Raw genomic sequence first — 16,376 nt, forward strand, 5'->3', positions numbered from 1 at the left:
TATAAATATATATATTGAATTTTAAAAGATAAATCTATAATGACATAAACCTATTTATGAAATGATATATAACATAGATTTTATTGAGAATAATGTTTCTCTTGAAAAAAACAACAAATTTTTAGGTAACACGTGGTAAAAAATTAGTTGAAAAAATTCAGAGAAATATAATACAATCTCGACCATGTCATGTTCATACATCTTTTTGAATTTAGTCAATTTCTCTTGAAATTATTTCGCTGTCATTTTATTCGTCATATTCTAATATGCAGTCGTCCACCTCGCGACATTTTATCTCTTTTCACGTTCTTTTCGTTAAAATAATTAATTAAATTTTTGATTCATTATAAACTTACATTAAAATTATATGCTCTTTATCTATTTCATTTTTATATTTTATTTTTTCTTGTCTATTATAAAATGTTCTTTTTCCTACATATTAAATTTTATATTTGGATTCTTCCGATTCTCATACATTGCATTTTCCATGAAACATTGCACTCTAACGTTATTGTTTAAAGAAATCTTGTATCTAATTGTACTTTTAAATCACAATTCTTTCCTTAAATATATTATACAATTTTATATATATTTTATCTTGATTTTGGATACATACTTTTTTCTTGAAAAATAGATATTCTTATTTCGTGTAATCTAAATTCTATAGTTTACTATCATATAAACTTTTTTTAATCTAAATATTTTATAAATCTTGAAAAAGTTAATGTCTTTCTAGCGTGATAACATATTTTTTTGTTTTCTACTTCTCATATATAAATTATATGTATTTGAAAATTATCTATATGCTTCTAATTTTTATTCATATTTTTATCTTATATATTTTTGTGCTGTGTTTTATTAATTCATTAACTTCTATTTTTGAATTATCTATTTGTATATTAACTTCTATTCACATATTTTTGTGGGGAAAACCGCCATTTTCAACCCCAACTATTTGGGGGCGGGTTTTTCCAACCCAAACTAAGGTCCCCCGTCAATTTCTACCCAAACTCAAAACTAATTCAAATTCAAAACCTAAACTAATGAAAATTAGCCGATTTCAACACGACAGAAGACGGTGTTAGTTCGGGATTTAACGGCTGCTGAGTCAGCGATATCGTGGCATTGACGTGGCGGAAAAGCGGCCATTTTCAACCCCAACTATTTGGGGGCGGGTTTTTCCAACCCAAACTATTTGGGGGCGGGAAAAAATAAAACGTCGTCGTTTTCACTGACGTGGCTTCTGGTCAATGAAAACGACGACGTTTTATTTTTTCCCCTTCAAACAACGAAACGACGTCGTTCTAATTTTGGGGGAAAATTAAAATTAGGGTCCTTCATTTTCTCTCGAAACAGAAAAATGTTCGTCGATTTTATGAATTCCCAGGCACTGTAAACGGAATCTGAAAGAAATGTAGCAATAGCAAGAAAAAGCAAAATTTATTCCTGAATAGTTTGGTCTAATAATTGTGTCCGTCTAAAGATTTTGTCTTTCTTCCTGCAGTGGAATCATTGTACATACATTCTATCTGGAAACTTGTCTGAAATCAATTGTGTTTATAGTCTCGTGACCTGAATCATCATCACTATAATTCACAACAATTTCAATCCGCATAACAATTCATGAACTCTAAAGCTATGGTAACACACTGCCATTCATTAAAATTTCAACTCGACACAAATGGAGACAATACCATATTGTTTTAGAAATCATACAACCCCAAGATCCATCACATGGTAAGTAATACACAGTCGGACTATCGAATGATAGATCACCTTCGATATATAAATAGTTTTTCTCTCACGACCCAACTACAAGATTACATGAATATAGCAGCGGCTTGGGTTTTGAATTTAAATTAGTTTTGAGTTTGGGTAGAAATTGACGGGGGGGGGGGGCTTAGTTTGGGTTGGAAAAACCCGCCCCCAAATAGTTGGTGTTGAAAATGGCCGTTTTTCCGCCACGTCAATGCCACGATATCGCTGACTCACCAGCCGTTAAATCCCGAGCTAACACCGTCTTCTGTCGTGTTGAAATCGGCTAATTTTCATTAGTTTAGGTTTTGAATTTGAATTAGTTTTGAGTTTGGGTAGAAATTGACGGGGGGTCTTAGTTTGGGTTGGAAAAACCCGCCCCCAAATAGTTGGGGTTGAAAATGGCCGTTTATATTATATTAAACAATGTTATTGTTTATGAAAAAATATTTTCTTTTATTAAAAGATGATAATATAAAAGTATGTGAAATTTTTTTTAATGTTTCTTCGTTTAATAAATAAATTGAGTGGAAGTTTTATAAAGTCATATATATAATTTAAATTTTGATATCAATCAAAACGATTTAAATGGCAATTTTGTTTGAAATGCACCTATTAAATGTATTGGGTAAGGGGTTCGAATCTTTTTGGTAATATTTTATACCTATTAAAAATGTATGATAACGTGTACGCTGATGTGTCGCCTATGTGAACACTCTAAATGGAGTAAAAACTCTCTCATTATATATATAGATTTTTCATTATACAACTAGAGAGTATACGAAAAGTAAAATAGGCCGCGATACAGGTAATCAAAACCCTGGAAAATTCGTCGCGGAAAACCAAAAAGTCGCGACTAAGGAAGAATGTACGATCTGGAAGGATAAATTCATCCAATCATATTAAGTATAGTCATATTCGTGGGCCCATTACTCACACGACACAAACACAATTAACATTTTAAAATTTTTTATATGCAAATGCACTTTCTATTTTTGCGTAAAATATTTTATCTGAAGTCTACCACTTTTTTTTTTTTTTTTACATTTCTGTGACAATAATATAATTTTTATACGTTAGTCAATAGTCAAATTAGTAGATAGATAAGGATTTGTTTTATTACCATGAGCTTGTTACTCTTTTCTATATAAAAGACGAAATCTATCAACCACTAATTTTGTAATCGAAGGATATATGAACTATTCATACCAAACAACATAAAATTATCACATAAATCTTATTTAATTTTATATATGCTTAGAGGATATCGAAAAAACTCAAAATCTAGAGAATCAATTATAGGAGTAGTAACGTCATTTTAATTAAAGAGAGAGAAAAAAAGAAGCTTTCCGTTTCATTCTTTTAAAGTTTGAAGCAAACGTTGTTACATTTGTAAACCAAATTTGAATTTTCCATAAACTTTTTACTTTTAATACATTATAATATTAATAAATAAATAAATAAAATAAAGTGACAAAAAAAGCTAAATTTTGTTACCTTTTTATTTGTAATCGTTTTTTGTTAAAGTTTTATTTGTTATCGTTTGCTTGAAGCAGAACCTCTCTCTCAGTCTCTTTCTCACTCTTTGGATTCTTTTCTCTGTAATCAAAGCAAAGCTCTCGACCATTTTTTCTCTTCATAACTTTTCTTCCTTATGGATCCTCTGTTAAAATGCACCAGTTTCCTATAATCCTACACATTTCTACAGGTAAAATTCGATTCTCCTGTTTTTTTTTTCGTTGTTGTTGTTTTGTGTAGTAGGTGTGATTTTTTTTTTTTTTTTTCTGGGGATTTTTTGTTGAGAAAGTCTTCTTTGGGGTTTGGTTGCTGAAGAAGAAGACGAAATAATGGAAAAGTAAACGACGAAATTTAGGGAAATAGAGAGAATAAAGAAAGTTTTTTTATTCAAAGCAGCGTTTCAAAAGATTGCGCGATTCTCTAGATTCATTTTCAAATCCTTCTTCCTCGGGATCTAATCTATAGCCGCTGGATTTTAACTTCAATTTCTGAAGTTGAATTCAATCTCTGAGCTTCATGAATCTCAGTAATTTTATCTTGGTGAGGTATTAATTTTCTCGGCAAGCTTTTGTTGAAGAGTTCGATGGTCAACGTTAAGCTAATTTTCTTAATTGAGAAATGAGTTGTTGTCCTCCTCTTCGTCTGACATTGTCCCATTAAACAAATACTTCATCTCTGATCCATTATTATTTGTTTTTTTTTTTTTTTTTGCAGAAGCATATACAAGAGCTTGAGACAATAAGGAGGAAACCATTATTAGTATTGACAATGGAAGGAGAATCATTTGGTTTGATTGTTGGGATCTCATTAGGTTTGGTGATTGGTGTTGCTTTAGCTATTTCAGCTTTGTTCTGCTTTAGGTATCATAGAAAAAGGTCTCAGATTGTCAATAGTGGTTCAAGAAGAAGTGCTACCATTCCTATCAGAGAGAATGGAGCTGATTCTTGTAATGTAATGTCGGATTCGACCATTGGTCCGGATTCGCCTGTGAAATCTTCCAAGAATGGGAGGTCTGTTTGGCTTGAAGGGTTTAATAAGAGGAGTAATGTCATCTCTGCTTCTGGCATTTTGGAATATTCCTACAGGTTTGTCTCCTCCTCTGACAAGATTCTCTTGATCATAGTTTCCTGATAAGGTTATTTTTTATTGACTTAACTATTGAGGACTAGACTTCTCTTGTTATAGTAGTACTTTGGTCATTGTTTCCAAGTTTGAAAGTTCATTAGGAAGGGGAATGCTGGGATCTATGTCATGTTTTAGTGTGTATAGTTGGATATTGTGTTGTAGATATGATAGTTTCTTGCATTCTTGAGGTTATATACCGTTTCTGATATATGTTCTTTGGTGATTGATTCAGGGATTTGCAGAAAGCGACATGTAATTTCACGACTTTGATAGGCCAAGGAGCATTTGGACCTGTCTACAAAGCTCAAATGTCTACTGGTGAGATTGTGGCTGTTAAAGTTCTTGCCACTGATTCTAAACAGGGCGAAAAAGAGTTTCAGACAGAGGTAAGATATATCCATGGATTGTAGCTGATGATTCTGTATGATATTCATTTCCAAAGAACAAATTAGTTTAGTAAAATGTAGCATTAGGCAGACGTTTAAGCATTACAATAAGCTTTCTGAAATCTCTAGTACTGAATCCATAAGTTGTGTCATCTATAAGACAGGCTACATGAACCATCCATATCTCTTACTCTCTTAGTCTCTGCTTCAGTTTCTTGATAAACTCATCCACTCGCCTACTCTTTTCAGGTTATGTTATTGGGAAGGTTGCATCATCGTAACCTAGTGAACTTGATTGGATATTGCGCAGAGAAAGGCCAACACATGCTTATATATGTCTACATGAGTAAAGGAAGCTTAGCTTCACATTTATACAGTAAGCAACTACCTATTTCTACATACCATAAAAATCTGCCTGTCACTAAATGAATTGTCAATGAAATATTGAACTATTCGGTTTCTTTATGACATATTTATTGAATTGGTGGTTTAGACTTCACCTATTGATGAGCCTTCATAAAGATCTGAGATGCACTAAAATATTACTTATGATACAGGCGAAAAACATGAACCGTTGAGCTGGGATTTGAGGGTATATATTGCTTTAGATGTGGCACGAGGTTTAGAGTATCTTCATGATGGGGTAAGCTAATTTCTGAAACCATCCACCATCTTAATGCATCTCTTGAGAAACACAACCTCAATATCAATGCTTCCATTCAATTTTTTCCAGGCGGTTCCTCCTGTAATCCACAGAGATATCAAATCTTCCAACATTTTGTTAGACCAATCCATGAGAGCTCGGGTAAATATGTCTTCATTCTCCTGGAAATCTCACTCTATTAACCACTTCAAGTTTCTCATGGTGGATTGTCTTTTACTTTTTAGGTTGCTGACTTTGGCCTCTCCAGAGAAGAAATGGTTGATAAACATGCTGCTAACATCAGAGGAACATTTGGCTATCTCGATCCAGAATACATTTCCACAAGAACATTCACCAAGAAAAGCGATGTTTATGGCTTCGGGGTTTTGCTTTTCGAGCTTATAGCAGGAAGAAATCCTCAACAAGGTCTAATGGAATTGGTTGAGCTGGTAATATATGAAACCAAGAACTCCTCGAAATCTCCAATCGTTTACACATAAAGACTTAAATAAACTTCTGTTTGTTGATGACAGGCGGCGATGAATGCAGAGGAAAAAGTTGGATGGGAAGAGATAGTGGATTCAAGATTAGATGGGAGATTTGATTTACAAGAAGTGAATGAAGTTGCAGCTTTTGCTTACAAATGCATCTCTCGTGCACCTAGAAAACGTCCTAACATGAGGGACATTGTTCAGGTTTTGACTCGTGTTATTAAGGTGAGACATTGCAGAAAACGACAGAAGAATTCTCCGTCGCCTTCTCCGCGGCCTCTGCCTCCTCCGATAGTGGAGGAGTCAGAAGGTGAGCTAACCGCAAACGGATCATTACGATCAGAAACTCATCGGAGGGATAATTCCGTGGACAGTAGTATAGCTGAAGACTTGTGATTCTTACAACAACAAAAAGAAAAGTATAAAGTTTTTAAATTATTATCAACTCTTAAAATGTGATTTATCTTCAAATTTTTTTTGGGTTTTTAGTCTTTTGGTAGGAGAAACTCAACTATGATGTATGGTACTAGGTTGTCTATATTTTTCTTTTGTGAATGAAAAAAAATATTTTTTTACTGTTGAAACGAGTTCAATGATGTACCATATATGTTTGGGCTATAAAAATAATTGAATTCAAGGCCCAATTCAAACCTAGCCCAGTGATAGGACGTTCAATCGTTATCCATGTTTTATCGTCATCTGTCGAACGGATAGGACGAAGAAGAAGAAACAAGTGTGAAAGTTGCAGAGCAAGAAAAAAATGGCAACCATGTCTGCTCTTCAGAGCTCTTTTACTTCTCTTTCTCTATCCTCCAACTCTTCTTTCCTGGGCCAGCGTTTAATTTCTCCGATTTCCCTCTCCGTCGCTTCTCCGGTAACTTTAATTTTCGATTCCTGGTCGATTTAGGTTTTTAATCATGTTCAAGCTTTTAGGTTATGTAGTTTACATGGGTGTGTTATAGATTAGGTTCATTTGTTAGCTTTTGATATCCAAACCCATTTCAACAAATATCTCTCAAACGAGTGAAAAATTGAATCGATGAATTCTGCTTATTGGGATATGAAATTTTGTGCATTGTCTATGTTTTAGTGTTACTCTGCGTTATGAACATACATATCTGTTTAGCACTGGCTCACTTTTTTTACAGAAGAAAGTGTTCTCTTGTAAATTTGGTTGTCTTAAGGTTTTGGTTGAACACAGCTGCGAGTTTTTATTTGAGTCAGAAGAATGGTTTTTGCAAGTTTGCTTACTGCTTTTATGTTGAGTGCAACCTGCAGTTGGATGGTTCCTTATTACTCGGCTTATCTTCTTGTACTCATTTGCAGGTCAAGCCCGCGGAGAACCCGTGTCTTGTTCTTGCAAAGGTTAGTCCAAAGATCCGTTACATCATACTTTGTACTTTTCATTCTGCAACCACAAGAAAACTTGAGAGTTCTTCTACCCATGAGATTGGAAGATGAGTTGTTGTTCAATGATTTATGTGTTTGCCTTTTCAGCTCAAGCGTTGGGAACGAAAAGAATGCAAACCAAACAGTCTTCCGATTCTCCACAAAATGCATGTCAAGTTTGGAGATACGGTCAAAGTGATATCTGGACGCGACAAGGGTAAAATCGGAGAGGTCACTAAGATCTTCACTCACAACAGTACCATTGTGATCAAAGATGTTAACCTCAAAACAAAACACATGAAGAGCAGAGAAGAGGGAGAACCTGGTCAAATTGTCAAGGTCAGAAACCATATTTTTATTTTTGCAAGATTGGAGTGATGATTGAAGATTGTGCAAAATGTATTATGCTTTCCAGATAGAAGCACCTATCCACAGCTCAAATGTGATGTTGTATTCAAAAGAAAAAGACGTAGTAAGCCGGGTGGGTCACAAGGTGCTTGAAGATGGACAGAAGGTAAGATATCTGATCAAAACAGGGGAACTTATCGACACCATTGAGAAGTGGAAGCAACTTAAGGAGGCTAAGGATAAAGAAACCACTCAAGTTGCAGTTACCTCCGCATCTTAGCGTCTCATTTCTTTCTTCTTCAGTGCACTTTTGATATAATAGACCTATGCATTGGATGGAAGTATTGAATCCCTTTTAAGGTAAATTATAAAATTTTCTTCCTCATAAAACACCTTTTTGCTTTCTTAAGTAACCTTAGGTTGAACCTTAAAACAGGTACTTTATTCAAAATATATAATCTTTAAGAGTATTTTCCAAAATGAGTGTTTTGGAAAATAAACACTCATTTTCGTTGATTAAATTTGTAGATAAATATGATTGCATAATTTTTTCTGAGTGTTGAGTCTATATTGACTTAATCATCACCAATTAAATTGGTACTGTTCATATAGTCAATAACAGAGGATAAACGATTCTCTTATGCACGAAACACACAACTTTGTTTTATTGAAAATCTGAATGATGTAGTTACAATACAAAGACAACGTCTTTATATATAGACGTGAAACAATAAAAACAAAACAACATGAAGAATTGTGTCTCTTCTTTTTGTTTACGACTCTTGACAAATAACTAACTTATACGGATCATGACTCTTAATACATAAAACTTTAACACACCCACACTTAATTATATAAAGTAACAAATGAGCAAACTCAATTATCACTAACAATAACAATAAAAGTTTTACAGGGAACAAACCAACGCTTGAAATTGCTAAACCGTGGTCTTGGTGAAGTCCTGCGAAATCAGTTCAATTTTGGGTTTCGACACCTTCTTCAGCGTAGTCCGTTTCCACCTCACATAGAATACCAGTAAATACACGAGGAATCCGAATAGGATCATTAGATACAAGATGATGAGTTCCACTGACTCATACATCATGTAGATCGAAATTGCATAAGAACAGACGAGAGGCACCGTAATAAACATATACCACCGAGTATATGCTCTACCAACTGGTAAGAGTATAAATGTCAACACGATAGATGCGATAAAGGCTGTTGTATTGAATCCCCATATCATTAGAACGTCTAATATGATTGCATGCCAAGTAACTTCTCCCTTCATAGGTTTCGGGTCGGATACAGCCTCATAAGTAGCTGTGATTATCAAAGCTGTTATTACTAGAAGAGCGTTCCGCGATCCGTCTGTCACGTGACTCCGGTAACGTATCAGTTTCGTTTTGCAATATTCCCTAAATGTGACCGGTTTTCTCAGAAACTCAGACATTTTCTCAACTTTGGATAGACAGCATCTAGTCTTACCACCAGACTTTTTAATGATTTTCTCTGTATCTTTACTCATGGAAGGTCCATTGGCTCGTAAGACATCTAGGGCCGTCATGTCATTGTTGTTCTGGATGTTCCGGTCCAGTGTCATACATTTTAACAGCTTTTTCACTACCTGTATATAAATATGGATTTATATCTAGTTTATTAATTAGTATCAATATAAATATGATCATAATTTTTTTTTATTTCCCTTAGAGACCTATAAATGTTTGGACTGACCTTTAGAATGAGAACGTGTGAATTTGAAAGAGTTCACTCTACAAATTAAATGTAATGTCGTCATAAAATGATGAGTTTGTTAGGATAGAATCCACTACAATTTAAGATCTAACAGTGTTTCTAGGTCTATTTCTGATAGTACGTGGGTTATATTGGACCACATCCCAAATAGACCAGGATAGTAATTAACTTATTAGCTTAAAGAGATCAACCACTTAAACACCTTGACAATGATTACAGACGATAAAACAAAAGTTCAAAGAAGTTGAATGAATGAATTTTAAGAGAAAAAAAAAATGGAAAGTACATACCTTGTGATTGTTCGCGTTTGCGGCTAGGTGCAAAGCAGTGTCGCCATTACGGTCGCGTCTGTTCAGAACGCGAATCTCGGTGAATGCACCGGCACTATTGCGGCGTTTTTGCATCCACCCTGTGAGAAGTTTGAGCTCTTCAAATCTATCATATATAACCGTGATGTGTAAAGCAGTTTCTCCATTTACATTTGCATCTGTAATGCTTTCAGGACATGCTAGAAGAAACTCAGTAAGAAGTTCGACATCACCGTTCCTTGCCACAAGATGCAACGGCGTCATACCTGTCGTCGTTATAAGATAAAAAACAAAAACAAAAATTCTCTCATCAAGTAATTCTATATTATATGTATGTTTTAAAGTATTTTTTGTTAAAGATTTTGAAACAGGAACAGTACCTCCTCTTCCATGAATACGAACAAGACTGGGATCAAACTTGGCTAGCTCTCGTGCTAACTCAAATTGCTGGTTCTCAACAGCGAGATGCAACGGACTAAAACCATCCGCATTTAGCTTCTTTGCAAAGGATGGCTTCAGTATCATCAGTTCCATTGCCAAATCTATCTTCCCAGCCGAAGAAGCTGCATGGAGAGGTGTGTGGATGAAAGGTAAAACATCCAAGTTGTGAAGAATGTTTGGCTCCTCTCGAATAAGAGAGTATAAATCATGAACACTACCCGAGTGAGTTACCAAAAGCAATTTCTGTTCCATACTTGACAAAGAAAGAAAAATAATTGTAAGGACCAAGAGAGTAGTAGTACTGTCTTTAATTTAACTTATGGGGAGCATAGTTATATAGTGTTTTTCATTTCTGAGTAGTGAGTCTATTGACTTAATTAGCACCACTTAAGTGAGTCTATTGACTTAATTAGTACTGTCTTTAATTAAATTGGTCACTCGAGATGTTGCCAAGAAACTGGAAGGAAAGAACTCAAAGGCATGTAGCTTCTCACTTATTGCAGGATATAATCATCGCTAGGATACAAAAAAGTTGTCTTGGACTGGTATAGTAATGTAAGCTTTAGTGATGACCAACCGGACAGGTCATGTCCTTGGAGACAGGTTCTGTTCATATAATTTTAAAAAGTTTTGGGTGAGTTAAATATCTATGCTCAGACGAAAGAAAAATTAAGTATGTATGCTTCATAATTAGTAATTTAGTTCTCTCTCTTCACCTTAAATAATTAAGACAAAAATACCCCTATACAACATAAAGATCTTTAGTTGTATAGCACAGATACAGAGGCTAACCGAGTTAAGCAATTTATGGACTGACCACGTTATTATTGTCCGCGTTTGTCTTTCAGCCAAATATCATTACCAACATCTGTATTAGCAACACCTTAAGACAGAGCAAAAGATAAAAATTACGAGCTATAAGTAACGAAAACATTACAGAATAACTTAGGTATCGACTAATTTTTTTATTAGCATTTGCGTTACTCTGAATTCCAATAACTTCACCAACTTTAGGAGTACTAGCACCCTAAACAATGAATACAAAATAAATATACCGAGTTAAACTATATTATATTGCGATAAGTTTATAATTTATGTGATAAATTCACATTTATCATGTAAACAAATATATTATATTAGATATAAAAATAACGGGTTACATATAGTATAGTATTTGTGTGTATAATTATTTGATTAGCATGTTAATTAGTATAGTTTCATAGTAAATTCATATCTAATGTGTTCAGTGCATATTTATCATGTTAAAACCAGTAATCTTATTTATGCATAATTATAATAAAATATATATTTATGCATAATTACTCTTTTGCTAATGTAACTAACTCGATAAAAATTTCTAATAACAGGTATATATAATTATAAACGATAACAATAATAATAACATGTTAAGTAATATTATAAATTGTTAACAATAATAAAAGAATAATTTATTTACCCAACTAAAAAAATGAGTTATTAATTCTTTAATATTACATATATTTATAACGAATTAATAGTTTATTTAACGGAATATTACATTCTTTAATCGTTAATTTATAAATTATCGGATCAACTGAAGTTTATCTTTAGTTTAGCAAAATATCTCAGTTTTTCTAATTCCACCGTCATAATCTCCGATAACAATTGAAGTATTAGATACATCACACCACAAATTGAAACTTAAACATAGACGTGTTCACAAATTGGAATTCCATATTAATTAGAACTCAAAACCACACAAACAGAGACAAAAAAATTGTCCTCCTCATCGTCCATGACTATAACCATTGATTCCTGAGGATCATTTATACTCAATACTCCTCCTAATACTCAATTTTCACAACAACCACAATGGTTTCAATCAATTGTTGGCGAACACATGGGTCATTGAGCCGTCACGGCGCAGTTTGTTTGGAGTTAATCGTTGGGTCAAGATGCCGTCTCGGCGGAGTTGGTCTCGAGTTCAACGTTGACGTCCGTCATGAGTATCGACAGAGAATAAAATTGTCTACAGTTTTTTTACTTTCTTCTTCTGACATCAAACACAAGCAAGAAAGAGAAATGAAATAATGAAGATAGGGGCAAAAAAGTCCAAATTTATTAAACAGTAGATGAGATATTTAGGGAGGAAAAAGAACTAATTTTCCAATCGTCTGAGCATATCCATTGATATTTCCCATATTATTAGTAATGCCAGATTAAAATTTGCAATTGAACTTGACCCCAAAAGACTCAAAAAACCAACTTACATGTAATAGAAAAACATCTAAAAACATTACTTTCTTATATATATTTTTAACTAAAATCCTATACATTAACTAAACTACCTTTTTCAAACTATCCTATAAAAATAATGATTTTAAGTTTTAAATATTTATTATAATTTTGTATTAGTTGTATTCATTTTATACCTCAAAAGTACCTTTTTTTGTAGGGACCTCAAAAGTACATTGACTTAATTAGCACCAATTAAATTTTGGTCACTCGAGATGTTGCCAAGAAACTGGAAAAAAGTACTCAATTGGCTCAAAGGCTGCTTCTCACCTAGTGCACAAAAAAAAAGATATCAAATAAATTAGAAAAAAAAAATGAGCCAATGAAAAGAAAGAAAAGATTGAAATGACAAAAGAATGTTTTTTAGAATCATCAAACATCCTTGATTAAATGATATATATATATATATATATTTTTAAGTTGATAATTTTCTCATATTTAGCCAATAAGTGATGCTACATTATTATTGACTGTTGACAAAAACATATCATTCGATCTTATAAGTAAACTAGTAATCGTTCGTTTCTTTTCATATAATGTTGTGATTGCACAATATGAACTGTCGGAACTCGTCATTTTTTTTTCCGCAGTGATTGCACAATGTGGAAGCAGAGTATCCAAAAATACAATTCTCTGATTATTTTACAATATGAAAAGTGCCCAAACATGAATAAACTTACAATCAAACATGAATAACCCAACCTCATGTGAAGGTCGATCAGCGGCTTAGATCATAGACGTGAAGCCTTCAAAAGTCAGCTCACTTTTTGGTTCTGGTACCTTCTTCTGCTTAGCCCTCTTCCATCTCACGTATAGTACAAATACATAGATTAGAAATCCGAGTATGAATGCCGTCATCAAGTATAAGGGCATAAATAATATCGGGAACTCTATATACTTGAGAAACATCGAAAGCGCGTAAGAACAAACGAGAGGGACCGAAATGAAGATATACCACCAATTATATGCTTTACCAACCGGTAAGAGTATAAATGTCAAGGCAATAGCCAAGCAAAATGCTATAGTATTGAATCCCCACACAAACAACACATTTATTATGATATTTCCCCTGTAAAATATTTCATCTTTATCTTGCGGTTGGACAGCAGTTTGATATGTAGCTGTAATAATCAGAGCTGTTATTACTAGAAGGGCATTTCTTGTTCCGTCTGACATACGGTTCTTATAGCGAGTCATTGCCGTGGAGCAATATTCTACAAAAGTTACGGGCGATCTCAAGAAGACTGATGCGGTCTTAACTTTTGATAGAGAAACCCCGCTCTTACCGCCTGAGTTTCGTATCATTTTCTCTGTTTTTATGTTCATGTGAGATCCATTAGTACGTAAGATATCAAGGGCTGTCATACCACCTTTGTTCTGGATGTTCCGGTTCAACGATATGCATTTTAATAGTTGTTTGACTACCTGTAGAATCTTCACGACAACCATTCAGTAGAAAACCATATAACACATAAATGGTCCAGAGAAGATTAGAGTATGAAATTTTAGTGACTTTTATATTAATCTAGATTCAATTGACAATATTGATGGATATAACCTATATCTTTGCATACTTAATTGGTTTTTTTATCTTCTTCTTAATATAAGATTGGAAAATTTGAAGAACCATTAATCAATGATGAATATCGAGAATGCATTTCGAGTTATAAAGACGGGTAATAACATGCCTTATGATTATTTTTATATGCCGCAAGATGCAAGATCGTGTTGCCATCGCGATCACGTTTGTTCAGGACATGAATTTCAGTAGATGCAGCATCGCTTTTGTGCAATCTATGTATCCATCCTGTGAGCACTTTGAGCTCTTCGTATCTATCATTCATAACCGCAATATGTAGAGCAGTCTCACCATTCACGTTCGTGTCTTTGATGCTCTCAGGACAAGCCAGTAAAAACTCAGTAAGAAGGTTGGCATCACCTTTTTTTACTACAAGATGTTGTGGTGTCAGACCTGTAGTTTGGTGATTAAACAAAGAAATTTGACAATATCAAACTTTTTTAATATATGGAATTTAAGTTCTTTTATATCTAGTATCCCCTACAACATAAATGCATCGACAATTCTTCTCATATAGCGTATCAGATTTGATGGTTTCAAAAACAAATCTTTAAGTTTGGAAAAATTTGTCTCACCAAAAAAAAAGTTTGGAAAATTTTGAGTTAAAATATTTATATATTAAAAACGATATATATGAACTATAGAATGTTTCATTTTAACAACATGGTATTTTAATACAAGCACAACATTTAAACATATAAACACAAAAGACAAACATAATAAACAATCAAAAGTTCTGAGTGACCGAATAATTAAGAAACCAAGAACGGGAAGCAAATAATACCTTTTCTCCCAGTAACACGAACGAGATCAGGATTAAACTTGACTAGTTCTAGTGCTAACTGAACTTGGTGATTTTCAACAGCAAGATGCAAAGGACTAAACCCATCCGCGTTTAGTTTTTTGGCAAAAGTTGGTTTCAAAACCATCAGTTCCATCGCTAAATCTGTCTTTCCGGTTGATGAAGCTTCATGGAGAGGTGTGTGGACGAAAGGTAAAGCATCAATGTTTTGTAAAATATATGGATCCTTGTGAATTAGAGCATATAAAGCATCAACGTTACCCGAATCAGCAACCCACAGCAACCTTCGATCCATAGTCACAAAGAAAGAAAAATAATTCCAAGGAACAGTTTCAACAATGAACTAATCAAAGCATCGTCGTCGTTATATAGATTAAGAAAGAATATTAAGAAGTATTGACTTAATCAATTCAATACAATTGGTTAGTCAGAATGTTGCTTGGCAAAACGACAAGGACCGCTTTTAGTAATGGAAGAATAAGTGTACTTTATTATACAAACAGTTGACTTAGATGTTTTCTAGGAGATATAATGCTTAATGTTCAATGTTTAAAACTGCAATTAGCTTTAGTTGCATATATATGCGTGTGTACAAAGATGGATTCGCTCTTCAAACATAAAACTGGCCAACGAAAAAGTTTTTTTTTTCTGTTCACAATTTTTATCAGTGATCACTTATATAAGTCTTTTTGTTATATATAGTTTATCAGTGCTTAATCATCTGTATTTCTTCATAAATACCTGATTAGGAACACATGCATAATAGTTATAGACTTGTAGACTTATAGGTCACATGACGATTAACGTCACATATTTAGTCATCATTTCAAATATTTTACCATCGTATATATATTTCACATACTGAGCGTAGTAAACTTCTTAGAAGTGGATTACGTTTCGGTCATTATAGAAAGGATCCGAATATGACGACATATATTTTTGTCGAGTGTTTCTGACCAAAAGAAAGAAGATTGTTGTCGACTGAAAAATCAAAATCAAAATTAATTCTCTTTGAGATGTCATGTGGTATGATCCCAACGTTACTTAGGTTGAAGTAGATACACTGTCCATATCAGGCCTCGTTGTCATTCATTCCAATATTTTACAAATATTTTATAATTTTAAAAGTATCTAGAGAAAAACCTATTATAATACATCATATTGGACTTATAACCGGATCCAATAAGCCCATCAAGGTTATTCATTATGTACTCTAAAACCCTAGGTTTATATGCCTATATATATGTATCGTTATTCATGGAATGGAATAAGATAACAATAAGTTTCACAACACGTTATCAGCACGAGTTTGCTCTTAACAACCCTAACCCTAAAAATCGCAAAACACTGTTCACGCTGACACTGTTCATCGGTACTGTTCATCGACACTGTTCACCGATACTGTTCATCGACACTGTTCGCCGATACTGTTCACGCCGACACTGTTCATCGATACTGTTCATCGACACTGTTCGCCGATACTGTTCACGTCGACACTGTTCATCGGTACTGTTCATCGACAGCTTGAGTTACCGAGGTCTTAAGCTCCCGGTTCAATCCGT

At 33.8% G+C, this 16,376-nt stretch overlaps 4 protein-coding genes across 6 annotated transcripts; 2 read left to right on the forward strand and 2 right to left on the reverse strand.

Annotated features, from left to right (window-relative positions):
* Positions 1-3,276: 3,276 nt before the first annotated feature.
* On the forward strand, positions 3,277-6,493 carry LOC9300423 (calcium/calmodulin-regulated receptor-like kinase 1). 3 transcript variants are annotated; one of them, XM_021029579.1, is made up of 9 exons: positions 3,277-3,463; positions 3,563-3,818; positions 3,988-4,358; positions 4,631-4,784; positions 5,034-5,160; positions 5,342-5,427; positions 5,518-5,589; positions 5,673-5,876; positions 5,961-6,493. In XM_021029579.1, exons 3-9 carry the CDS (start codon positions 4,042-4,044, stop codon positions 6,312-6,314), a joined length of 1,314 nt encoding a protein of 437 aa, XP_020885238.1. In that variant the 5' UTR covers positions 3,277-3,463; positions 3,563-3,818; positions 3,988-4,041; the 3' UTR covers positions 6,315-6,493. The 3 variants fall into 3 exon arrangements, with proteins under 3 accessions (XP_020885238.1, XP_020885230.1, XP_002864347.1); XM_021029571.1 differs by having other exon boundaries at positions 3,563-3,813; XM_002864301.2 differs by lacking the exon at positions 3,563-3,818 and having other exon boundaries at positions 3,278-3,463.
* A 14-nt stretch (positions 6,494-6,507) lies between these two features.
* On the forward strand, positions 6,508-8,045 carry LOC9300424 (50S ribosomal protein L24, chloroplastic). Its single transcript, XM_002864302.2, has 4 exons — positions 6,508-6,792; positions 7,245-7,283; positions 7,416-7,646; positions 7,723-8,045. Exons 1-4 carry the CDS (start codon positions 6,679-6,681, stop codon positions 7,933-7,935), a joined length of 597 nt encoding a protein of 198 aa, XP_002864348.1. The 5' UTR covers positions 6,508-6,678; the 3' UTR covers positions 7,936-8,045.
* Positions 8,046-8,296: 251 nt separating this feature from the next.
* Positions 8,297-10,509, reverse strand: LOC110229429 (ankyrin repeat-containing protein BDA1). The gene is made up of 3 exons (XM_021029585.1): positions 10,099-10,509; positions 9,701-9,984; positions 8,297-9,282 (listed from the first exon to the last, which is right to left on the reverse strand). Exons 1-3 carry the CDS (start codon positions 10,409-10,411, stop codon positions 8,593-8,595), a joined length of 1,287 nt encoding a protein of 428 aa, XP_020885244.1. The 5' UTR covers positions 10,412-10,509; the 3' UTR covers positions 8,297-8,592.
* A 2,086-nt stretch (positions 10,510-12,595) lies between these two features.
* LOC110225687 (ankyrin repeat-containing protein BDA1-like) lies at positions 12,596-15,212 on the reverse strand. The gene is made up of 4 exons (XM_021015593.1): positions 14,797-15,212; positions 14,122-14,405; positions 13,114-13,858; positions 12,596-12,703 (listed from the first exon to the last, which is right to left on the reverse strand). Exons 1-3 carry the CDS (start codon positions 15,107-15,109, stop codon positions 13,160-13,162), a joined length of 1,296 nt encoding a protein of 431 aa, XP_020871252.1. The 5' UTR covers positions 15,110-15,212; the 3' UTR covers positions 12,596-12,703; positions 13,114-13,159.
* Positions 15,213-16,376: the final 1,164 nt, after the last annotated feature.

The sequence above is a fragment of the Arabidopsis lyrata genome (assembly GCF_000004255.2).
Source record: "Arabidopsis lyrata subsp. lyrata unplaced genomic scaffold ARALYscaffold_8, whole genome shotgun sequence".
Classification (NCBI taxonomy): domain Eukaryota; kingdom Viridiplantae; phylum Streptophyta; class Magnoliopsida; order Brassicales; family Brassicaceae; genus Arabidopsis; species Arabidopsis lyrata.